Source organism: Thamnophis elegans, chromosome Z, assembly GCF_009769535.1.
Source record: "Thamnophis elegans isolate rThaEle1 chromosome Z, rThaEle1.pri, whole genome shotgun sequence".
Lineage (NCBI taxonomy): Eukaryota > Metazoa > Chordata > Lepidosauria > Squamata > Colubridae > Thamnophis > Thamnophis elegans.
In genome coordinates, this window is record NC_045558.1 from 13,694,654 (window position 1) to 13,720,452 (window position 25,799).

General features: G+C 38.8%; 1 protein-coding gene across 3 annotated transcripts in view; it reads right to left on the reverse strand.

Moving 5' to 3' along the window:
* Nucleotides 1-25,799, reverse strand: part of DIP2C (disco interacting protein 2 homolog C) — a 369,519-nt gene that overhangs the window by 60,689 nt on the left and 283,031 nt on the right. For all 3 annotated transcript variants that reach the window (XM_032234885.1, XM_032234886.1, XM_032234888.1), the window contains 5 exons: nucleotides 20,485-20,595; nucleotides 12,729-12,852; nucleotides 11,760-11,869; nucleotides 9,622-9,724; nucleotides 8,553-8,617 (listed from right to left, as the gene is read on the reverse strand). In XM_032234885.1, the coding sequence (XP_032090776.1) occupies nucleotides 8,553-8,617; nucleotides 9,622-9,724; nucleotides 11,760-11,869; nucleotides 12,729-12,852; nucleotides 20,485-20,595 (513 nt within the window). The remainder of the gene's footprint in view (nucleotides 1-8,552; nucleotides 8,618-9,621; nucleotides 9,725-11,759; nucleotides 11,870-12,728; nucleotides 12,853-20,484; nucleotides 20,596-25,799) is intronic.

The following is a 25,799-nucleotide window of genomic DNA, read 5'->3' on the forward strand; positions in this document are numbered from 1 at the left end:
CCACTTGGCCAGTGGTGGCCAGTTTCGGCCTGCTGCTATAAGCACTTGCTTAATAGTTAATTTGCCCCTGGGTGTTTCTGTGAAATAACTGCAACAGAAAACTTGACTGGAATGAATCCGTTTCATCAAGAATCCTCCAAACATTCCATCATTCAAGGATGGTATCATGGTGTTGAAAGCCACTGAAAAGTCAAGGGTATCAAGGATTGGATGAACACTATCATCATGTCCTTGCTATAGATCATCCACAAGTGGAACCAGTGCTCCTTCGGTTACATTACTGTGACTGGAACAGGAAAGAAGGAATCAGTTTCATCCACAATCCTCCAAAGTTCCCAAACATACCACCTTCTACAACGTTGTCTGTAAAAACGGAGGGAGGAAGACTGGACCGAAGCTATCTAGACTAGTGGGAGGAGTAGGATTTAAAAATGGGGGATAGGATGGCAAGCTGGGGCTTCCGTAAAAGGTCCTGGTAATGCCCCCTCTTGCAGTGAGAAATTTCACTCTCTGAGCCCTCCAGGTCCTTTCCATCCTTGAGCATTTCATCAGCCATGGTGGACAACGATCTTCATTTCAATATAAGGAATATTCATTTATCTATAAAGAATTATGTCCTTCCCATAGATCGTCCATAAGTGCAACCAGTGCTGTTTCTGTTGCGACTGAAGTCTGATGGTAAGAAATCGGTTTCATCCAGCATCCTACTGAAGTTTCAAAACTTTCTAACTTCTACACTGCTGTCCATAAAAAGGGATGGTGGGAGATTGGACCGAAGCTACCCAGAAACATGGGAGGAGAGGTTTTTTTTAAAAAAAATGGACAGGATGGCAAGCTGTGGCTTCCCTAAAGGATCCCTGAAATGCCCCCTCTTGCAGTGAGGAATTTCACTCTCTGAGCCCCGAAGGTCCTTTTGTTTTTGGGGGAGAAGTTTCTTCATTTCAATATAAGGAATGTTCATTGAGCTATAAAGAATCTGCAGCACATATTTTACATAGATCATATACAAGTGCAGAAAATGGTGCCACCAGTGGCGGATTAAGGCTTACTGGTGCCCTAGGCACTGACAAATAGTGGTGCCCCACCTTTGTACATACTGCATACTTTACAGCGTTCTCTTCTTCCTTTTCCACTTGGCCAGTGGTGGACAGTTTCGGCCTGCTGCGATAAGCACTTGCTTAATAGTTAATTTGCCCCTGGGTGTTTCTGTGAAATAACTGCAACAGAAAACCTGACTGGAATGAATCCGTTTCATCAAGAATCCTCCAAACATTCCATCATTCAAGGATGGTATCATGGTGTTGAAAACCACTGAAAAGTCAAGGGTATCAAGGATTGGATGAACACTATCATCATGTCCTTGCTATAGATCATCCACAAGTGGAACCAGTGCTCCTTCGGTTACATTACTGTGACTGGAACTGGAATGAAGGAATCAGTTTCATGGAGAAACCTCTAAACTTCCCAAACATTCTACCTTATATACTACGGTCCATAAAAAGGGAAGGAGGGAGACTGGATGGAAGCTACCCGGACAAGTGGGAGGAGAGGTTTTTTAAAAAAATGGTGGATATTATGGCAAGCTAAGGCTTCCATAAAAGGTCCTGGTAATGCCCCCTCTTGCAGTGAGTAATTTCACTCTCTGAGCCCTCCAGGTCCTTTCCATCCTGGAGCATTTCATCGGCCATGGTGGACAAGGATCTTCATTTCAATATAAGGAATATTCATTTATCTATAAAGAATTATGTCCTTGCCATAGATCATCCACAAGTGCAACCAGTGCTATTTCTTTCGCATAACTGTGACTGAAACCTGACTGGAAGGAATCGGTTTATTCCATATTCCCCTAAAGTTCCCATGAATTCCACCTTCTACACCGCTACCCATAAAAACGGAAGGAGGGGGACTTGACTGAAGCTATCCAGAAAAGTGGGAGGAGAGGTTTTTAAAAAAAATGGGGGACAGGATGGCAAGCTCTGGCTTCTGTAAAAGGCCCTGAAATGCCCCCTCTTGCAGTGAGGAATTTCACTCTCTGAACCCTCCAGGTCCTTTCCATCCTTGAGCATTTCATTAGCCATGGTGGACAAGGATCTTCATTTCAATATAAAGAATATTCATTTATCTATAAAGAATTATGTCCTTCCCATAGATCGTCCATAAGTGCAACCAGTGCTGTTTCTGTTACATAACTGCGAATGAAATCTGACGGTTAGAAATCGGTTTCATCCAGAATCCTATTGAAGTTCTCAAATATTCTAACTTCTACACTACTGTCCATAAAAAGGGATGGTGGGAGACTGGACCGAAGCTACCCAGACACGTGGGAGGGGAGATATTTTTAAAATGGGGAATGGGGTGGAAAGCTGTGGCTTTCCTAAAAGATCCCTGAAATGCCCCTGTTTCAGTGAAGAATTTCACTTTCTGAGCCCCCAATGTCCTTTCCATCCTGGAGCATTTCATCGGCCATGGTGGACAAGGATCTTCATTTCAATATAAGGAATATTCATTTATCTATAAAGAATTATGTCCTTGCCATAGATCATCCACAAGTGCAACCAGTGCTATTTCTTTCGCATAACTGTGACTGAAACCTGACTGGAAGGAATCGGTTTATTCCATATTCCACTAAAGTTCCCATGAATTCCACCTTCTACACTGCTACCCATAAAAACGGAAGGAGGGGGACTTGACTGAAGCTATCCAGAAAAGTGGGAGGAGAGGTTTTTAAAAAAAATGGGGGACAGGATGGCAAGCTGTGGCTTCCCTAAAGAATCCCTGAAATGCCCCCTCTTGCAGTGAGGAATTTCACTCTCTGAGCCCCCCAAGGTCCTTTTCATCCTGGAGCATTTCATCAGCCATGGGGGACAGGGATCTTCATTTCAATATAAGGAATGTTCATTGAGCTGTAAAGAATCTGCCCTACATATTGTACATAGATCATATACAAGTGTAGGAAAAGGTGCCCCCAGTGGGGGATTAAGGCTCACTGGTGCCCTAGGCACTGACAAATCCTGGTGCCCCACCTTTGTACATACTTTACGGGGTTCTCTTCTTCCTTTTCCACTTGGCCAGTGGTGGCCAGTTTCGGCCTGCTGCTATAAGCACTTGCTTAATAGTTAATTTGCCCCTGGGTGTTTCTGTGAAATAACTGCAACAGAAAACTTGACTGGAATGAATCCGTTTCATCAAGAATCCTCCAAACATTCCATCATTCAAGGATGGTATCATGGTGTTGAAAGCCACTGAAAAGTCAAGGAGATCAAGGATTGGATGAAGACTGTCGTGATTTCCCTGCTATAGATCGTCCATAAGTGCAACCAGTGCTCCTTCGGTTACATTACTGTGACTGGAACAGGAAAGAAGGAATCAGTCCAAAGTTCCCAAACATACCACCTTCTACAACGCTGTCTGTAAAAATGGAGGGAGGAAGACTGGACCGAAGCTATCTAGACTAGTGGGAGGAGTAGGATTTAAAAATGGGGGATAGGATGGCAAGCTGAGGCTTCCGTAAAAGGCCCTGAAATGCCCCCTCTTGCAGTGAGGAATTTCACTCTCTGAACCCTCCAGGTCCTTTCCATCCTTGAGCATTTCATTAGCCATGGTGGACAAGGATCTTCATTTCAATATAAAGAATATTCATTTATCTATAAAGAATTATGTCCTTCCCATAGATCGTCCATAAGTGCAACCAGTGCTGTTTCTGTTACATAACTGCGAATGAAATCTGACGGTTAGAAATCGGTTTCATCCAGAATCCTATTGAAGTTCTCAAATATTCTAACTTCTACACTACTGTCCATAAAAAGGGATGGTGGGAGACTGGACCGAAGCTACCCAGACACGTGGGAGGGGAGATATTTTTTAAATGGGGAATGGGGTGGAAAGCTGTGGCTTTCCTAAAAGATCCCTGAAATGCCCCTGTTTCAGTGAAGAATTTCACTTTCTGAGCCCCCAATGTCCTTTCCATCCTGGAGCATTTCATCGGCCATGGTGGACAAGGATCTTCATTTCAATATAAAGAATATTCATTTATCTATAAAGAATTATGTCCTTGCCATAGATCGTCCATAAGTGCAACCAGTGCTGTTTCTGTTACATAAATGCGAATGAAATCTGACGGTTAGAAATCGGTTTCATCCAGAATCCTATTGAAGTTTCCAAACATTCTAACTTCTACACTACTGTCCATAAAAAGGGATAGTGGGAGACTGGACCGAAGCTACCCAGACACGTGGGAGGAGAGATATTTTTTAAATGGGGGACGGGGTAGCAAGCTGTGGTTTTCCTAAAAGATCCCTGAAATGCCCCCTCTTGCAGTGAGGAATTTCACTCACTGAGTCCTCATGATCCTTTCCATCCTGGAGCATTTCATCGGCCATGGGGGACAAGGATCTTCATTTCAATATAAGGAATATTCATTTATCTATGAAGAATTATGTCCTCACCATAGATCGTCCATAAGTGCAACCAGTGCTGTTACTGTCAGATAACTGCGACTGAAATCTGATGGTAAGAAATCAGTTTCATCCAGCATCCTATTGAAGTTTCCAAACATTCTAACTTCTACACTGCTGCCCATAAAAACGGAAGGAGGAAGATTGGACCGAAGCTACCCAGAAAAGTGGGAGGAGAGGTTTTTTTTAAAAAAAATGGGGGACAGGATGGCAAGCTGTGGCTTCCCTAAAGGATCCCTGAAATGCCCCCTCTTGCAGTGAGGAATTTCACTCTCTGAGCCCCAAAGGTCCTTTTGTTTTGGGGGGAGAATGTTCTTCATTTCAATATAAGGAATGTTCATTGAGCTATAAAGAATCTGCCCTACATATTTTACATAGATCATATACAAGTGTAGGAAAAGGTGCCCCCAGTGGGGGATTAAGGCTCACTGGTGCCCTAGGCACTGACAAATCCTGGTGCCCCACCTTTGTACATACTTTACGGGGTTCTCTTCTTCCTTTTCCACTTGGCCAGTGGTGGCCAGTTTCGGCCTGCTGCTATAAGCACTTGCTTAATGGTTAATTTGCCACTGGGTGTTTCTGTGAAATAACTGCAACAGAAAACTTGACTGGAATGAATCCGTTTCATCAAGAATCCTCCAAACATTCCATCATTCAAGGATGGTATCATGGTGTTGAAAGCCACTGAAAAGTCCAGGGTATCAAGTATTGGATGAACGCTATCATCATGTCCTTGCTATAGATCATCCACAAGTGGAACCAGTGCTCCTTCGGTTACATTACTGTGACTGGAACAGGAAAGAAGGAATCAGTTTCATCCACAATCCTCCAAAGTTCCCAAACATACCACCTTCTACAACGTTGTCTGTAAAAACGGAGGGAGGAAGACTGGACCGAAGCTATCTAGACTAGTGCGAGGAGTAGGATTTAAAAATGGGGGATAGGATGGCAAGCTGCGGCTTCCGTAAAAAGTCCTGGTAATGCCCCCTCTTGCAGTGAGGAATTTCACTCTCTGAGCCCTCCAGGTCCTTTCCATCCTTGAGCATTTCATCAGCCATGGTGGACAAGGATCTTCATTTCAATATAAAGAATATTCATTTATCTATAAAGAATTATGTCCTTCCCATAGATCGTCCATAAGTGCAACCAGTGCTGTTTCTGTTGCAACTGAAGTCTGATGGTAAGAAATCGGTTTCATCCAGCATCCTACTGAAGTTTCAAAACTTTCTAACTTCTACACTGCTGTCCATAAAAAGGGATGGTGGGAGATTGGACCGAAGCTACCCAGAAACATGGGAGGAGAGGTTTTTTTAAAAAAAATGGGGGACAGGATGGCAAGCTGTGGCTTCCCTAAAGGATCCCTGAAATGCCCCCTCTTGCAGTGAGGAATTTCACTCTCTGAGCCCTCCAGGTCCTTTGAATCCTTGAGCATTTCATCGGGGGATAAGGATCTTCATTTCAATATAAGGAATGTTCGTTTAGCTATAAAGAATTATGTCCTTTCCATAGATCGTCCACAAGTGCAACCAGTGCTATTTCTTTCGCATAACTGTGACTGAAACCTGACTGGGGGGAATCGGTTTATTCCATATTCCTCTAAAGTTCCCATGCATTCCACCTTCTACACTCCTGCCCCTAAAAATGAACGGTGTGAGATTGGACCAAAGCTATCCTGACTAGTGGAAGGAGAGTTTTATTTTTAATGATGGACAGAGTGGCAAGCTGAGGCTTCCATAAAAGGCCCTGGTAATGCCCCCTGTTGCAGTGAGGAATTTCACTCTCAGAGCCCTTACCATTCTGGAGCATTTCATCAGCCATGGTGGACATAGATGTTCATTTCAATATAAGGAATGTTCATTGAGCTATAAAGAATCTGCACCACATATTTTACATAGATCATTCACAAGTGCAGGCAAAGGTGTTCCCAGTGGGGGATTAAGGCTCACTGGTGCCCTAGGCACTAACAAATCTCGGTGCCTTCCTTTGTACCTACTGTATACTGTACAAGGTTTTCTACTTTCTTTCTCCACTTGGCCAGTGGGTGGCCAGTTTCCACCTGCTGCCATAAGCACTTGCTTAGTGTGTTTAATGGTTAATCAAGGATAGATGCACACCTTCATCATATCCTTGCCATAGAACATGCACAAGTGCAACCAGTGCTGTTTCTGTCACATAACTGATACTGAAATCTGACTGGAAAGAATCCATTTCATCCAGAATCCTCTAAAGTTCCCAAACGTTCCCCCTTCTATGCCATCACCCCTAAAAAGGAAAGATGGGAGACTGTGGGATTGAAATATATTTTTAAGTGGTGGCAAACCAAGGCTTCCTTAAAATATCCTGGAATTGCTCCCTGTCGCAGTGAGGTATTTCACTTTTTGAGACCTCCATATCCTTTCCATCCTGGAGCATTTCATCAGCCATGGGCATTGTGGACAATGATCTTAATTTCAATAAAAAGAATGTTTATTTATCTATAAAGAATCTGTACCATATATTTCACATAGATCATCCACAAGTGTAACCAATGCTATTTCTATCACATAACTGCGACTCTAACCTTACTGGAAGGAATCTGTTTCATCCAGAATCCTCTAAAGTTCACAAATATTCTACCTTTTATTCCACTGTCCCTAAAAAATGAAGATGCGAGAAAGTGAGATTGAGGAATTGTGAATCAGGAGAAGCCACAGACTGAGCACCAGAGTAATCCAACCCCATCCAGAATAAAAGATGTTAAAAGTCCTGGAGCTGGAGGATCTATGGACCAAAGCCACTTGGTCTTACCAGAGTTCAGCTGAACTCCTATCAACCTCCAGGCATTCTCGGTGGCTGGCAGTACCACTTGGATCACCAGGACTTTTGATGTAAATCTGATTATTATCAGGATATTACAGGCACCCCATTCCATCATGGTGGGAAATGATTTTGCCTGGGAAAAATGTAGATGCTCAGAAAGTGTGGAAGAGTGTCCTGAGCCCTTTGGCACACCCTCAAAGGAGAGTCCATGGACTAAATCTCACTTCCTATTCTGATTGGTGACATTACAGTGCTACCCAGCTTAAAAGTTTGCATCTGATGGTTCATGGTATCTGAAGCCACTAAGAAGTTGATGAGATCAAGGAGGCCTATCCCCATCCTTCCTTTGCCATAGATCTTCCAGAAGTGTGAACAATGCTGTTTATGTTCCATAATTGGGCCTGAAACCGGCCTGGAAGGTATCTGTTTCATCCAGAATCCTCTTGAAGTTTCCAAACATTCCATCTTCTATATCATCTTCTTTAAAAGAGAAGGTGAAAGATGGGACAAATGCATTCCAGACAGGTGGACTGACATATTTTTTTAAAAAAAGAAGAGAACAAACTAATTTGTGACCCATACTGAGGAAGTTATGAGTGATGGTGGTTTGAATAGGCTTGTCCAGTTTTGATTTACTCCTAACATGAGCACAAGATGAAAAAGAATATTGATAGTTTAATATGATATGTGACATAGCTTCAGGTATTTTTCTGAGCCAATAATGTCTCTTTAACTGAGTTCATACATCCAAGACATAACTTGTTTTAATTAGAATGTTGAATTAGTCAGAGTGACTGGCTATACATAAATCAGTCAAATTCCAGATAACTATGATTTAGTTTGATGTGTGAACCTAGCCTTGAACTTACTTAAGTTAGTTAGGACTAAAGTTTACAAATGAAATTGTGGGCATCTAAAGGCAGCAGCATTCTTCAGACTAGCAAATGTGCTGGACCAATTCCAGTAATTGGTAGATAGAGGCTGTTCCTGTTTTAGGGCCAAGAATGAGATTAAGAAAATACTACCATCTTTTCCTTTAAACTCCTCCAAAAGACACTGATATTTAGAGACTCAATGTCTGCACTTGCTTGTCAGTTTTCCAGGATAATGGCTTCTAACGCAAAGTCCTTCCACTATGAATATCTGCAAAATTCAGTTCCAAATACCTAGTTACAAACTATCACTCTTCAGTATTAGAAAGGATAGAACATCTTGAGAAGATGGCAACATGTATTTGATGGAAAGGTAAACTATAACATCCCATTTTAAAGCTATTATTTAAAATAATGGTAGACTTACTGTAAGGATGCCATGCCATAAACCCACATCTTTTTTGAAATCCAGAACATTCACAATTGTTTCAGCTTCATGACAAAAACAAACAAAAAACAAAGTAAGTTCATGGATGCCAATCAAAGTTCCATCTTAAAATGTAATTGATTCATTTTTTAAAAAAAAGAAAATAACTTCGGGACAATTTGAAGTTTGACTCATTGCGTTTGACCTATCTGGCCCTTCATTTCTGTTTCTTCTTTGTCATTTGCATAATATGTCAGAGTGATTTATTCTCCTGAAAATAGGTGGGAAATGTTGAAAATGAGAGCAGGAAGTTCATAATTTCCAAAAATAATGACTGTTCCACCTATAGAGATTTTTTCAAGACATTTAGGTAATACAGATCTCAGAAACTTGAGAAGTTCATATTAATTAGAGATGAAAATTACACCTCTGAAGTTGTTCTTCATCATGGATGAGAGTCTATAGTTTGGAAAAATCGCATCCCACAGCTTTCTATCTGATATAAACTTTTGGAGGTTTTGATCTCAGCTGAATATCTGAATCCAGCTCCTCTTTTTATTAATCATGGTTGTGTTTTTGCAGCATGACGGGCTGCATATCCAGCCTGAAATGGGCCTAGTAATTGCACAAAAGGGGATGAGCTGTATCATACTTATGTTTCATTTTCTGGGTTGATGACATGGAGACAGTGGATTTTCTTTCTAAGGAATGACATGGGCTTTTAAACTATTTTACACTTTGCACTACAATTTCTCTGTTGTTCTCACTTGCAGCAAGAGGATGCTTCAAATACTGCAAAAAAGGAGCAGTTGTGTCTGAAGAAATTACTGTAACAAATACAGTTTTGTCCAAGGACTCTACAATTTTGGGAAGATTCAAAAATTAGTTTGGTTAAGTAATAATCTGTATTGCTTTCCAATTTTGGGGAAAAACAGCCTAGCTCCTGGCTATCGAATAATTGTCCCCATCCAATTAATTTAAAACAAAACTCAGTAAAATCTATCATGCTAAATCATTTTCTGAAGCTAGTTTACTTGTTTCTTTGTTTTTTAAAAAAGAGTTGAAATACCTTCTGTGTATCCACAAGCTTGGGTGAGTGCTTGACAATGAGTTAGCAATGCAATCCTTGTCACCGTCACTCCTAGAACACTTCCATCTTTGCAGGTTTTGTACTGTAGTAACAGAATTTTGCTCATCAGGGTCAGGGAATAACAACATACTTGTTAGTTTAATAAACTAAAGGACACAGACTCCTGTCTTTGCAAAATGCTCCATTGACTCTTCAAACCCCCCCCAAATACAAGAAGTTCTTGAATTATGATCATAAGGGACCCTGCTCTTACTCATGATGGTTGTAGTCTTGTGATGGTTGTAAATTGTGTAAATTTCTTGCTGTGTATCTCAGAAGCGTACTGATGTCTGCCGTTCCATATTCATTAACCAAAGCTATGTTTTATTCAATAACCAAGTTCCCATTATTACAGAGCCAGTTTCCTGTTTCTTTCCATTCATATCATCCTGCTAATTGTCTATACACCTTATTTTCAATTATCCTAGTTCCCTAAAGATCCAGACTAAGCAGTTTAGGGAAGGGGGGAAGACCCCACTCTCATATCGATACTTAGTTTGCCTTAATGGTTGAACAATCTTATTGAGGCTCCATGATCTCTACAGAAATCCAAATTAAAGTATCTCCATTAGAAAGCTGCCTAGTTTTTGCTTGAACTCATCCAATGAAAGGCAGCCTATTTCTTCCCCAGGAAACAATTTCATTATCAAAGCTTATTGGCATTAAAAAGCTTTTCCTAATTGGTTCCAGATTCTGCATTATGACCAAATTTGCAGCCTACTATTGGGTGACACCCCTTTAAATATTTCCGAAGTCCTTTCCTCTGAATTCTCTTGCAGCCTCTATCTCTCAAGTGAAATCTTCTCTGCTGCCTATTTTGAGCCTCTTTTGATTTTCTTCAAATTGGCTATCACTCTTAAAATGGAGATTGACCAGCACAAACTAAACCTGAACTATGGCCCTTCATGACTGCAAATGATTCTGAAAGGTGCAATCTAAAATTGCACTATAGCGATGAGGCTCTTCAGATTCAAAAGGAGAAAAGGGGGCTTGGAAGCACATGGGGCCCTTCACGTAGCTCCTCTGGCCAACCCCTAAAAGCACCATATAAGCTTTTGCCAGCTTAATCTAGGATTTAATACTATGCATTTATTTCCTCTGCTATTTCCTATGCATTTAGTTCCTCTGGTTAAACCTTTGAAATAGAGGTGAACTAGAAGTCCATGTAAGCTAACAATATATTTTGGAAGCAAATGTCTTTGTTTTGTTTCTGTGGAATAGTGAACCATCCATATGTGCTAAAAGTAGAGTTGAATAATAAGGTCCCCCTGGCTTCTAAAAAGAACATCTGTCAGGAGTTGTCAAACTGTCTAATGATAAAACGTAGTTCCATGTTTCTATCCCTTCCCTGTAAAAGTCTGCTGAGTGCTACTATTTCTGCTCCTGCATCCGTTATCCTGATATTTAATTCATGAAAAATATTATGAAGTATTCAGTTTCCTTCCTTGTTTATTTAAAGCACTTCTATTGCATCTATCTTTTACAGAATTTTGCACATGGCATTGTACTCTGGAACTTTTCAAATGAGCTTTTATTGAGAAGTTTCCACTGCTGTTTTTAGAAAACTTCTGATACAATAGACTTTGATTCAGTTAGCTTCAGATATAGCAGACAAAATCTATCTCATTGGCGTATACAAGCCATTCTTTTTTAAGGGATACCCCTTCTCCTAAGTTCTTAAAGCAAAGACTTATTGTATCATCTATAAACATAACAAGTTCAAACATGTAGCCACTAAAATGGCTATCCATTTTGCTGTTCAAAGATTGGGGGGGGGGGATATCCTATATAAATTTAGCTGAATTGAGATATCAAGCTTTTAAAAATTTCCCTAACAATATTATACAAGTGTGGTTTGCTATAGTTGCATAGGACTGGAACTGTCTTGCATAGGACTGGAACTATGTCCAGTCTAGTTTCTAATATCTAATTTCATATATGTCTTACTATTTAATGAGTACATTGCAATATATTTACTTAAAACATTTAATCCACTATTAATCTGGACCCAGGTAATAGATAGAAATAATCCACATAGGAACATGAATGAACAAATATACTATGCATACTGCACTCACCTCAATGTAAGCTGTGTCATTGTTTGCATCTTTGATGTGGGGGAACCAGTCTCGAGGAGGTTTCGAAAGGTGTTTTGATTCTGTCACAAACCACAGCAGCTTTGGCCAGCCTTAGAAACAAACATAGAGCAACTTTTTAAAAATAACAGAAGCCATCATGCAATACTGTGGTCAACATTTTTTTTTTAATAAAAATGACACTTTGGAAAGTGTTCTTCAGCAACTTGGAGGTAACACAGATGATCAGCAAATGCTGGAATCATTAGTTACAAAAACAAATTCTTGTTGAGCATCCTCAGCCTGAGAATTGGCCCCAGTTTCAAATAGGCACTGGAGGTGTTGGACTACACTGCCCATTGCTGGAGCCTCTCTCCCTCTCCCTACGCCTGGTTGCCAAGCACCTGGCATGCCACCACCTCCCTTTCAGAAGCTTTGAAATGTATTGAGAGTGATAAGAGTGAAAGGAGGCAATATAAATGCTTTTTTCTTCTTTTTATTTTACATGCACCCTCCCATGGCATACCTAGGACAAAATATAGAAGGGAATGATTTGTAGCAAATTTTATTTTGCAAATGATAGGATTTTTATTACTCCAGAACCTAAGGTAGTTTGGAAGACAAGATATATTGTTCTACTGATCAATTGGAAGAAAGGCTTTGGATTTCAAGGTTTGTAGAAGACAGGATGACTGTGGGTTGGCCTCAGTGAACTATCCCATTTAACCTCACCCTGCTGGTGTTCAGTTGGGCACTTCTCAATGGTCCTGAGATGACAATTGTTCCCAACTACAACAACCACTGGGTTAGAACAGGCAAGATAGATGGAACTGATCTGAAAATTACATGGATTTGGAAGATATAAATTCAGACATCTTTTGCATCTTTTAATTAATTAGTACCATTCTCTACTTTTGCTCATCATTGGGACATGAAATCACATGGTATCAAGTTAACCCTGCACAAACTTACCTTTAAATTGGGGTATCTCCCCTGTAGGGCTTTTAGGTAGCCCTTTATGGCATGCATCACTAGTCAAGGCTACAGTGACACCACAGCTTCCAAGCAAGAAGCCGATCTGTTGGCTACCTGCATCCTAGTTGAAGAAAAAGCAAGGGAGAAAAAGCTTCTAAGTTGAATCAATGCAAAAGCAGTAACGAAATCTTTCCTTTAAAAATATGTCTGAGCTATTAACATTTGCTTTACTTCATCAACTAACTTTTTAAAAAAGACATCTATTATGTTTTGATCAAGGTCCTTGGCTTTCAACGCTTCAGTGCTTTTTGTAAGAACATTTTTGATAAAATATTTAATACAGAGAATTGTATTTTTCTTTAAAAAGCAAAAATCAGGTCATGAAAGACCCCAACTTTTCCAATCTTTGAAACTACAACTTGACATTTGGGGCACAATTTATGACAGGGAGAAGAAAAGCAGAATAAAAACCAAATACGGGCACAAAGCAATCCATTAACTAAATAGGCAGATCTTTTTATTTATCTATAAAAAGCAAGTATTAGATTTCAACCCAGGAATAGCATTGGACTGCATTAACTGGGAGTATAATCTATTGCTTATAGGATATGGTGGTAACTTCTGAATTAGATAATCCAAAGGACAAGAGAAAAATAAGTTTGTGGGAAAGAGATCTAATAGTTCAGCAAATTATGTCTAAAAATAAAAGGAGGGGCATGCAACACCTGTTATTTGAATTGCCTTCCAGATATCTTGGGCTGACCATTATTGGACACCAATGTTTTAGAACGGTTTGACTCTGTGACAATGTCTGCATCCTACTGAATCATAAACTATTGTATTGGCCGGATTCATACCATACATTAAGCCACAAACTGCCCAATATTTAACATCAACACATTGCCTTGTCTCACCATTTTCACTTACAAAGGCCTTTAGAATTTGGATTATCCCAACAGAAGTAGGGGATACTTGAATTCTGTGAAACCCCAAGCAAAAAAATCAACAAACTTACAGCAACCATAGCATTTTTAAAAATTCATTTCTTTCTATTTTTTCCTCTTCTCACTGAAGTTAACACATAATTTTATAGTTTGGAAAACTCTAGTTGGAAAAAGCAATGACCCTATATCAACAGTATTCGGTTTCTGTGTTTCAATTTGGCCAAGTCATAGGTACTCAAGAAGATACAACAGTTCAAAATATACAGATAAAATCCATCACTATACCCCAGTATCTGTTCAAGATGCACCATACAATAGCCAGACACCACATTTTTCAAAACAGAATAGATAATAGCAAGACTTTCATTGCATTACAAAGACATTAGGCACTGGAAATCTGAAGCAAACAAAAAGCAGAAATTGAGGTTTTGTGACTATTGAGATAGTAAAAGAATGGTCTTAAGATATAGATCTGTTTTGTTCAACAACTCAAGTTCGTTTTTGTTTTTTAATGTATACTTAAAAGTTGTTAAAAAGCTATCTGTTCTAAGGGAAAGACATGCATTATAATGTCCCCCACATTCAGAGCCTAGCATCAACCTCTTTGTAGTCAGATTTTTAAAAATAGTATTTAATTACACAGTTGGGTTTGTATATGCTGATTTAAATATATATATATATATATATATTGAGATGAGAAACTGGTTTATGACAGATTTGTATAATCATTTCAAAGTTCAGGCACCCAACAAATTCTCAATTATATTTGCATTTTCTAATGATTAAAGTAATTATGAGATATGTATTTCCAGCTTGGCAAAGTTAAAGACATACTTTTGCAAGAAAAGTCTTCAGAAATGAGCTCTCATTTGGTTTGGCTTCTATGAAAATCCAGACAGAAGGAGGAGTACCCTTTTTAAGATAAATAGAAAGAGATAAAGAGGATGAAATCATGCCAGTTGGGGAAATTTTTTGTGCATGCTGTGCTATCAGTAGACCAAGGAGATTCATAACTAGCCAGGCCCTAAAAAATGTACAAAGTTTAAAAGGCATTAATCAAAGTTGGCATAAATATTAAAATACATCGTACATTAGCTTAGGATCGACAACAATTGTCTACTCCTTTTATCCCTTGCTGGAATCCTGAAAATTTAGGTTGTCTTTTGGGAGGGAAGGTTGTGGGTTGTTGCTTCCTTTATTGTGAATAAATCTAGCTGACAGATCTCATTATTTTCAAATCTTGTCAGTGGTTACTTAGACCCAGATTATTCACTCTGATCCTGAATACAAGCATTCCTGGGTTGTCAGTCTCTATCAATTGCAGCTTCCCCCATCAAGGTTTTTCTAACACCCCAAAGAAAATTAAAGCACATCTATTGCCGAAAGACAATGATAGAAAAAGACTTCATCTCTCTTTAAACCAAGAAGTAATCAGCAGGACTAACTCAACATTTTATCTTGGCTACAAAGACTGGAAGCAAGAGTGTAGAAAGGTATGGCCAACCAGAGAACACTATAGCAAGAGAGCTTATTTCAAATAACATGGTGCATGTGCTTACTTTGTATAGCTTGGTGTGAAAACGGAAATAATGCAAAAATAAGACGAAGAAATGCCTATGTACACAAAATAATATTCCTTAGGCCAATACACTCTCAATAGTCTTCTCTGGGACCAATTTACACTCTGTCATGACATCTGGAGTCTAATAGTATAATGCAAATATATATGCATGCTTAAATTAATAAATAATTTCCACATCTACAGATTTTCTTTCACTGCTTCTGTTTTCTACATTTTCTCATAAAAAGCAATCTAGCAAAAATGCATGAATAGGTTGCCAATGAATGCTACAGAAAATATTTTGGAAACGATGGCAAGCTAAAAAAATTGAAGGCAGGGGTTTGCTTATCCTTGCCAGTATTCTTATTGTTTCTCAGGGTCTGGCCAGGTTTTAATTACAAAGAAAGAAAGTCAACACCCTCCCCCCCACTACTGTTTTTTCAACAGTTTCTCTGCCATATAGAGCTTCTGCAACATCTGAGCAATTATCGCAGGATGTCCATGAAAACCAAAGGATGTGATGGATTTTGTTGTGTCTATCTCATTTTGAGAGAAGAGATAGGAATAGGGGAAAAGAGATAAAGCATAAAAGAGTATCCTTGGGGGCAAAAATGATATGAATGGTTTCTCTAAAATGTAGTTGTATGTTTCTTTTGGAATGCTATCTGTTATCCAAAAGATTATTGAACTTTCTCCAAAACAAAAAGCAAGCACATATAACCATGGCCAGACTCTACTTTAAAACATACTACTCTGTGCAGCTTTTACAGTACCTAGCTTGAAAAAAACCCTAAATGAGATTTGTCTTTACAAGTAGAGGGACAGTTAATACATATTGCAACATCTCAAGTTTTTCAGCTATTGGTTGAGGAATTCTTAAGGGCTGACATTCATAGATGTTCAAGATGGGAAATGGTGTTTTAAAAAGAGACTCAGGACAGCTTAAGGATAATATCCCAGTAAGTAGAGATTCTACATCACTAGTCTTGTTGACTGAAACTTATGGGAAGGTCAAGTCAAAAAGATCAAAAGGGCTTTTCCTTGAGCTGAGAAAATAAAGGGAAAGTTCAGCAAGAGTGGCTGAAAAGAAGACTGGAAATTACAATAAGTGTTTGCCAAGCATCTACATTATTGTTCACTAGAGAAGGCTCAGAATGGAAAACGGAAATTTCTACACTTCTCTAAAACATGCTATTCCCAAATCAATAAGCTTAATATAAACAACCACTTGCATCTGGCCATATTTTTATGAGCAGGAATAAAGGTGTATGGTGCAATAAGGGGCTGTAGAAGCTCCTTAATACAAGATGGGGTAAGGTAAAGGTAAAGAAGTCCCTGCGGGTTTTGCCCCCCTAACAGTAGCTGACTTTAGAGGGTGATTCCCATCCTTGTTTCTTTAGGCCATTGAGCCAATGCTGTCCAAAGATGTTTCCAAGTCAATTGGCCAGCATGACATCATGCTGCATTGCAAAGCATATGGCAAAACATGGAATGTTTTTACCTTCTCGTTGAAATGATACCAGTTTTATAACCTTCCATTTACATGCTTTTGAACTGCTAGTTGGCAAGAGCTGAGGCAAATGGTGTTAGGACTCAGACCACCGGAGCAGAGGCTAAGCCACGATGCCACTGTGCCTCTACAAGAAGACAATGTTTGAATTCCTTTAACATGCCTGCTCTAAAGAAAGCATTTGAGTGTCACTTATTTCTGACATGTTACACAGCAATACAGAAGAATAGTTTTTAAAATAGCATACAGAACATTGCCTGCTTTCCTAGTACCTGATATAAGAAAACCACTATGCGGGCAGAATAACCAGTGGGCAGAATAACCAGTGAGTTAGAAAGGGGCTGGACTCTCACATAAAATCTGTATGCAGTGTGGAAGTCCTCTGCAGATGGAGAAAATAAATGTTGAGAATTTCTCCAGGCAAGTGTTCTTGGGTTCTTCATCCTTATTTTAGGAATCACATTAGTCAAAACCACATGAAGTTATTCCACATCATTCATCCAACTCTTTCCCACTATATATAACATGTATAGTTTTATTTTATGGATTATTCATTTTCTCATATATTGTGCCATTTTTGAGGCATGCAAGAAGATCATGGGGAGATTGAACAACTGAAGGACAAGAATTAAGGGCTTGAGTGAGAAAAATTAAATGGCAGAACTTTCAGGCAATCTGGTAAAATTCGAGCAGCACAGGTGAGGATGAACCAAAATCTGTAATGTTCAGCTCATTGGTTGTCCTCCAGCATCTGCTATATATAAAACCCTGTTACAGTGTTTGAATTAACCAGTGCCTAAAGCCCTTGTTGCTATTTCCCTTTTTCAAAAGACACAATTGCCTCAAGCTTCTCTTCAATAAATTCTGTGTAAACATGATGCTTGTTTTCACAAATGATTTGGTCCTCCCACCCCCCAAAAAAACTAATCTTGGCAAGAATTTTAACAGGTAGAGCAAGTTAAAAGCATGCTTTTAGCATGCTTTTGGAAGGGGCATTAGTTTATTGTGGTATATTTTCAACTGTATGCAAAATAAAAGTGGGATGAAAAACTTAGCAGCTAGTTGTCAAATGCAGAAAGGAATTTGTGCCTTACAAAGTTTTTGTGCAAGGAGAAGGGAAGGGAAAGGGAAAATTGAATAGGTGTAATTTCTCTGAAGCTGTATGCTTCCCAAATACTTTTCTTCATTATCCAAAACTGTTTGCCAAAAAATCCTTATTTAAATGTCCCTGATGTGATTGTATAATGACATACAAATTCATTACCAAAAGAAAGCCACTTTTACCCAATTTTGTGTAATTTATCCAGCTTTGCAAGCCTGTGTTAGAGAATGATTCTTGCTAAACTGCTAAGTATGAAGCAAGGGCAAAGGTTAGAAGGTTTTTCTATTGAGTTATGTCTGAAAACATGTTCTTTAGTCATGTCGCCAGCATGGCTGTATGCCAAAGGCATATGGAACACCATTACCTTCCTATCAAAATGGTCTTCCCACCAAAATGGTACCTATTAATCTATTTGCATGCTTTCAAACTGCTAGATGTGCAGAGTTGGGGCAAGGAATGGGAGGTTCACCCCACCATGTGGCTTTTATGTCTTAAATGCGGCCTACCTGCTTTCCATCTGACAAACTCAGTCTGCTGAGCCATCATGCCTCTTTAGGTATAAAACAGAGGTGAGAAATGTTTGAAAGGTACCTGATATTCTGCTTGACCTCTCTAGATGGGACATGCCGTATTTTTAAAGGGAAGAAGGGACTCGCTCCTATTCCCACCTGAAAACCATTCCCAATTCTGCAAACTGCTTTGTTACTTTTGATGAATTGAAATGCTTTAATCCCAGTCAGATTAGGGAATGCAAAGGGAATGGCGTGATCCACATGTAGCCGGTGATGGGTCTGCAAGGGCAGGAAAATGAGGTCTAAGAGACATAAGCAGATTTCCAGGATTGGAATGGAATCCCAACCACTTTTCTGTATGTTTGTGACATGCATATGGTCTCAAATGCCAGAAGATTACTAATCAAAGCAGCAAGAGAGTATGACTTTGTTGCATTAATGGCCCATGGTCCACAACCCTGCCTATATCATAAACTAGATCTTTTTTGGATGGGGCTATATAATTGATATATATATATATATCCTAAAACATATATTTAAACCTTAATGAGAAGGTTTTCTGCCTTAGTAAATTATTTGCTAAAAGCATGATTCACTGATTGTATCTTCAGCCTTTGTGTTTTACTCCATGGTAAATCTCCTTACAGGACCAGATATAAGCAGGTTATTTCTAGCCAACATGCCAATGCACAGAAAACTTGAACTTCCTAAAAAAGAGAAATAAGGGATTTTGCTCTTCTTGTTGGGTTATTAAATTCCCAAATCAATATATGACATTCCATTGTGGTTGAAAATACAAAGAAAGACCTTCAACTTAATATGCAGCCAAAACATGGTCAGAAATTATTATTAGCAATGCAACTGCCAACAGTTTTTAATCATTTATTTATTTCAATTGTTTTGAATATTTCTTGTTTTCAAAAATGTGTTTAGCATTATTTTGATCATCGGGCTCCCTGGAATTCTTTGAAAACCATACAAGAAGCATTCTTTTCTTTTCTTTTTTTAACTAAACCCAAACAATGCTGATAAAGCCATAGATGCCTTTTGGACCACTTCAGAAATTCATAATGGATATCTTTATCATCCAAAAATGTATTAATTATGCAGCTGGCTCAAACTCTGCTCCGAGAAGAACATCCATCAGCTTACAAATTGAGGAAACAGGCTTGTCACCACTCTTAATTCCGCTGGACTAGCTCCATAAAGATCCTAGTCATATGAAGCACCACTTAAGTAGCAAAATTGCAATGATTACTTAGATGATGCCCAAGTTCCTAATCAACTCTATTTTTAAGGAATAAATTCCCTCTATAGGAAATAGCCCAGAGCTATAAGAGCAAGATAATTCTCACAAAGTTCAGGGAGCCTAGTTCTTGTAGTATCAGCAGTGATTGAATTTTTTTCACCTAAATCCAAATAAATCTAGACCTTTCTATCTAATCCACTTAGAGCTACTTTTCTATGTATTCTAAAGCAGTTATTATTCATGGTGCCCTCTCATGGCCATGCCACAGCAGGAAAGGAAACCATTGTGGCACTTTGGACGATTCTGTCCTTCACAAATAATAGTATAATTGGTGGTGGGCTCCATCACCTTCTCTGCACTGTTCCCCTCAGCTTCTTTCCAAAGCTGCTTCTACCATCTTTCCTGCCCTTCAAATGTGGTTAATCCCAAGTTTTGTTTAATGTTAGGTTTCAATTCATTGAAGAATATAGTTCAACACTTTCTCATGGATTTCATGGTTCCATATGCGACTGACCTTTTTATTTTTGATGCAAAACTTATTCCTTAGGGAACTGGGGGACAGAAGCCTACAAAACCCGATTCTTTTCAATCCTGGTCAAATTCTATTGAGCATTCAGCTACAGCTATAGTTTACAACCTGTTCTAAAACAATTTTTAAAAAGGAAGTCCATCTTAGCTTCCCAATCAAGTTAAGGCAAAGTCATCAGAACATGTATACGCAGATGGTACACACATATTCTGATGACATGTAATAAATGTTACAACTTTCATAAATACATTAAAGCAGCAATGCCTATTGTTGTTTTTCATTTCCTTGCTCAAATATTATGTCCTAAAACATTAATTCCTGCTAACTAAAAACTTCTTTCTCTTACCTTTCTGGTTAGTGGAACTTCAATAGGAACAGGAACAACTTCTGCAAGAAGGCAGCCATAAAAGGCTACCATAAAAGCTGCAGGATCATTGTTGGGAAAAACAAGGGCTACCTGTAAATACACACACACACATATATATATATGTGTGTGTGTGTGTGAGAGGAGAAAAATAAATAAATAATAAAACCAGTAAATGTAAATACATTTCCCAGAATATATTACAGTACTGCAAATAGGCAGCTTACCAACTAAAGCAATAGATAGAGGACTGTGCACAGAAGTAACTCATGTGTCTTTCTTGTTTCTTAGACTCTGCTATCAAGCAACTGATATCATTCTATGCTTCAGAATAGCTAGGGCTTCTATCATTTGTGCTCCAGAGGCTATGATCTTTGAGTAAACAACTTCTATGTGTCCATCCTGGAAGGAAGTCTGACTGGTAGTTACCACAAACAGGGCATTCTCAGCGATTTCATTCTTTCCCCTGAATTTTCATAATGACACCAAAGGCTTTTTTGGATTGGATTTATGACCTACAAGATCCCTTCCAACTCTGTTAATCTGCATCTTTATCCAGTATTTAATGTTTTGGTATTGAAGTTACTTGCTACTTTCATCTCTATACTTATTATTAACTCCTTCTTATTGATTGGATACTAATTTATTGATGCAGGTTGGATTTTTTTTTTTTTTTTGGTAATATGTGATATACGAATGTGATAAATAAATCAGTAAACTGTAGTTCAACAACATTAGCATTATTTGTCTATCCCTTTACAACTTGAGAGACCAATAATGGTAACCAAAGGAATGGGATCTTAGGAGACCAAATTGCTTCTAGTGGGAATGATCCTTTAAAGATCTTTTAATAGTTTTTATGACACCTGCTCTAGGTGGTCGTACTTAAAATTAATTGGAACTTAAAATGAAATATATGTAAATCTTTATTTCAAACCTATTTTTACTGAGAAACTGAAAGAGACATAAATTGACTTTTAAGTCAGCCTAACTATAATCCATTTCAGTTTGACCTTATACGCATCTTCCATTTTGATCACTTTTCAGATGACACATGTCTAATGGAAAACTACTATCACTAGATGATGCCCTTAAGTTGTTTTTTTTTTTTGTTAATTTTTAATATTTGCTCAAAATCATGCTTTTATTTGGGCTCATACTGAAGGGGCTGTGTTTCCCTGGTTGCAAATCTGTTTTTTCTCTATTCACCATTAAAAGACGAGAAAGAAACATCGTATCTTATTTTTCTGGTTCCTTTTGATGACTTTCAAGCTGCATTTCTACATATTCCTCCTCTTTTTTGACATTCAATTTCATTTCACATGACAATAACAAAGCTTAAAAGCGAAAGAAGATAAAACCTTGCACAGTCATGCTTTCATAGTCCTTCAGGAGAGAAATGGCCTTCTTTGGAATAATCAGTCTCAAATAACGATGAACCTGATAGAGCTATTTTCTGCAATCAATTTTCTGGAGAACTGAGCTGCAAGATCTTTCTTTTGAGGTCATGGCTAAATGCTACTCATTAAATTGTCATTCTAATTCTGAGGCTGCTGTCATCTACTGCTTTCTTGCTATTCCCAACCCATGTGAAGGTTCATACGAAGCATGGATCTTCATCTGTTACTTTAGTTATTGAACTACTGTGGCAGCTTTTGAGGAGAAAGCACACAAGGCGCAGAGAAAGAAAATGTCAATTTCATAACTTTCCTTGATTTATTTATTCATTCTGTATGCTTCCCATTGTGGATATGATTTGGAGTCTTAAAAACTATCATAAATCAAGAAGATTCTGTAGATACACTTTGGCCAAATGCCAAAATAGACAATGATTTAAATTCAACACCTGCCCACAGTCTTTTTAGTTTAATTTTTCACCATCACTTATGAAAATAAAGAAAGAAAGAAATCATTTCTGTAGGGCCTGAACTGACATAAGGAGTGCTCTGAAGTTGAACAGCTTAAGACAAGAAAGGGGATGAGGGAAATTTTATTAGTGAAGGAAAGGCAGAGAAGATCAAGAGGCAATTAGGAAGAGGTTAAACCAGAGAATATATACAAGAATCCACTAATTTAATGTAAGCTATTTCTTTTCATTCATTTGGGAGATTCACTTGCCACCATTTAGGGAAGCACTCCCCGAAGTATAGTTTAAAAGTTTTAAATTTGTTTCTGTGGAGTTTCATTAACATTCTCTGGTATTAACGATCGACCCAGCTTCCTTTACACAAGTGGAAATGTAGATTATTTTGAATTTTTTTTTTTTTAAAAAAAGTCTCTTCAGTTTTATGTTTCATTCCTTCTCACATTGTTCAGATTGTAGCTCCTTTCCATTTTTCAGAAAAGAGAGGCTGTAAAAATGAAGCATCTTTTGCAAGAGAAGCTATCATTTTCATAATAGAATTTTTCAATGCCAAGTAATAATGAGTAATTCTTATGCAAATTCAGCTGAAGAAGGAGCCGTAGAAAGGTTGAGACTACTTGAAAACTGAGCCACCAGACTTGACAAATTCCAGGAGGACATATTTGAACATAGGGAATTGCACACAATGTGAACAGGGTAACTCCCTAGAACACTGAGGGGAAAAAACACACGCAAAATTCCCAGAAGCACAAAAACAGAATAGAGAAACATTATTTCTGTCAGAATAGAGAAACATTATTTCTCTTCTGTATTTCTTGACAGATCAAGGCTCTCCCCATCCCCCACCCCCTCTTTGTGGTAAATAGCAGCATTGACTTTCTGACTGTGGATTCAATTTTAATGCTGATGAGAAGAAATAGCAGCTTCATGGGGGGAAAGAAGCCACAAGGCATGTAAATAAAAAATAGAAAGTAATTCATGAAGTATTGCCATCTCCGTGATTTGGATGAACAAGAAAGGCATCCAAACAAACCCAAACAAAATACCAGAAATGAAGTGCGAAAAAATAAAACCACAAAACAGATAGAGAGAAAAGAGATGGCTGAAAACACAAAGATATATGTTTGGCAATGAAATTGGGAAGGATGTTGAAAATTCTTCTTTAACCCAATGGAGACCAGGGAGACAGTTAAGTGCTTGTGAAAAGATAGAATAAGGAACAGGGTCTCTATAATACAACATGGAGGCATATCTCGAGAAAGGACGTGGATGGAGGCGTATCTCTTGAGGGAAGTATGTAGATGGAGACCTAACTGGAGGGAAATGCGTAAATGAGGCATATCTCTTGAGATAAATACGTAGATGGAGTTGGTCTTTACAAACATTTAGAGGTGATAAACAACAATATATTTCACTGGACATGCAATTGTTCAAAATTCTTTTATCTTAGAGATAAAGGCGCGCCCCTCTCCTTGGGATGAAACCACAGAAGAAAATTACCACATACTCATACACATATCAATACCAGTTTATGGAAGCCTGCCCCTACTTTAAGCAAATATGTTCTAATGCCAACAGTTACTGCTTTCAAATGAGAATATTTTTAACTGATTACACTGAACATCTTATTAATTAGCTAGCAGTATTCCCTTGTTCAAGCCTGACCTTTTCACAAAAACTCTTTTGTTTCTAGAATTTCCCAAAATATATACAGGCACACAGTCTCATTTCCAAAACTGATTTCATCTCCATGACAAGCATGTTTTAATGCTCTTTGTATAAGGAAGCCATTGTGACAAGTACAGCCTTTGTTTTGAAAGAGACACATACAGTTTTTAGGCTATTATAAATGAAGCTCTTTTCACCTAATAACTATTTTTAAAAAAATCTGAAATACACATTAGGGTGAAATTGTTTGAAACTCAGGTGTAAACACTGTTATCTCAAGTCTCCAAGTGATCATTGAAATTTGCTACAGCTCCTTTGAAGATTGTTGTGAAATTGTAATACCGAATGCGAGGAATGAAAAATTATTAAACATATGGGGGAAAAAATCATATTCACAGTATTTAATTCATTTAATTTCAGTACACTAAGGTAAACTTAGCATGGCCTTTCCTCCCCTTTTTGGGAATGCAACCATGACATATGATCAAAAGACCTAGTGTAAGGTGACCAGATTTTAACATTGGTAAAGCGGGACACCATTGACTGGGTGTGTGTGTGTGTGTCTTGATTGAAAATTTGGTCTATATGGTCCATGGTCCATACACACCACACCCAAATACGCCTACCGTCCTCGGCTTTAGCACAACAGAAGCCCTTAGGTTTTTACCTACACAACCCCCTACATTTTAAGTTGGATTGGTTTTTTTTTACAGGAACCCTGTAAAAAGTCAGACTATATTCTGGTTAAAAGGGCGCCACAAGAAAATGTGAAAATTGACTAAGTCCTATGTTGGTTAATTCATAGCCTACTTCAAGGCGGTGGCAAACCAGTCTCCCCTCCTTCCTTCTACCCACCCACTTTTCACCCCCCACCACTTCGACGAAGCTCTAACCTGATAAAAGGAGCCGAGGTGGCGCAGTGGTTAAATGCAGCACTGCAGGCTACTTCAGCTGACTGCAGTTCTGCAGTTCGGCTGTTCAAATCTCACCAGCTCAGGGTTGACTCAGCCTTCCATCCTTCCGAGGTGGGTAAAATGAGAACCCGGATTGTTGGGGGCAAAATGCTGACCCTGTAAACTGCTTAGAGAGGGCTGAAAGCCCTATGAAGCGGTATATAAGTCTAACTGCTATTGCTATTGCTATAAAAGCCCCAACCAAAGCTGCAGAGTGCAGACGGTCCAAACCTACTCCTTAACAAGCAAGTTAGGCAAAGCAGCTGCTTCTGTGCATGCCTTTTTCACTCTGCCCGGCACGTCCGGCAATCGCGCCACACCTGCGCTCCTCGCACCTCTGCATGACCGGCCTAGGATATTAGAGGCATGCTGGCCCTCTTTCACAGCTAACAGTCTCGCCCTTTCCTGCCCGATTCTTCAGATTAGACCTGCGCCCCAAATTAGCTGTGCTTCTGGGCATCGTCCTTACTTAGGTTGCCATTTCAATGAGGTGTGTGACCTCTATGCAACTTGGTTATTTATACAAAAATCGGGACTTTTTAAAAACTCCGCAGGGCACGGAACAAATTGTTAAAAATTGGGACTGTCCCGCCAAAAGTGGGATGTCTGGTCACCTTAACCTAGTGTGACTGTTGGATAGTTGTTGTGCACCCTGGTTTATAGAAGGCAAACGCAAAAATATAAACCATGATGAATGAATAACTTACTCAAACATTAGACTATCTCCCAGGGGTGGTCTTCAAAAATTTTAGCAAGGGGTTCTCTGCCTGGTTGCTGGGTGGCCGTGGCCATGGTGGTGTGGCCTGTTCAGC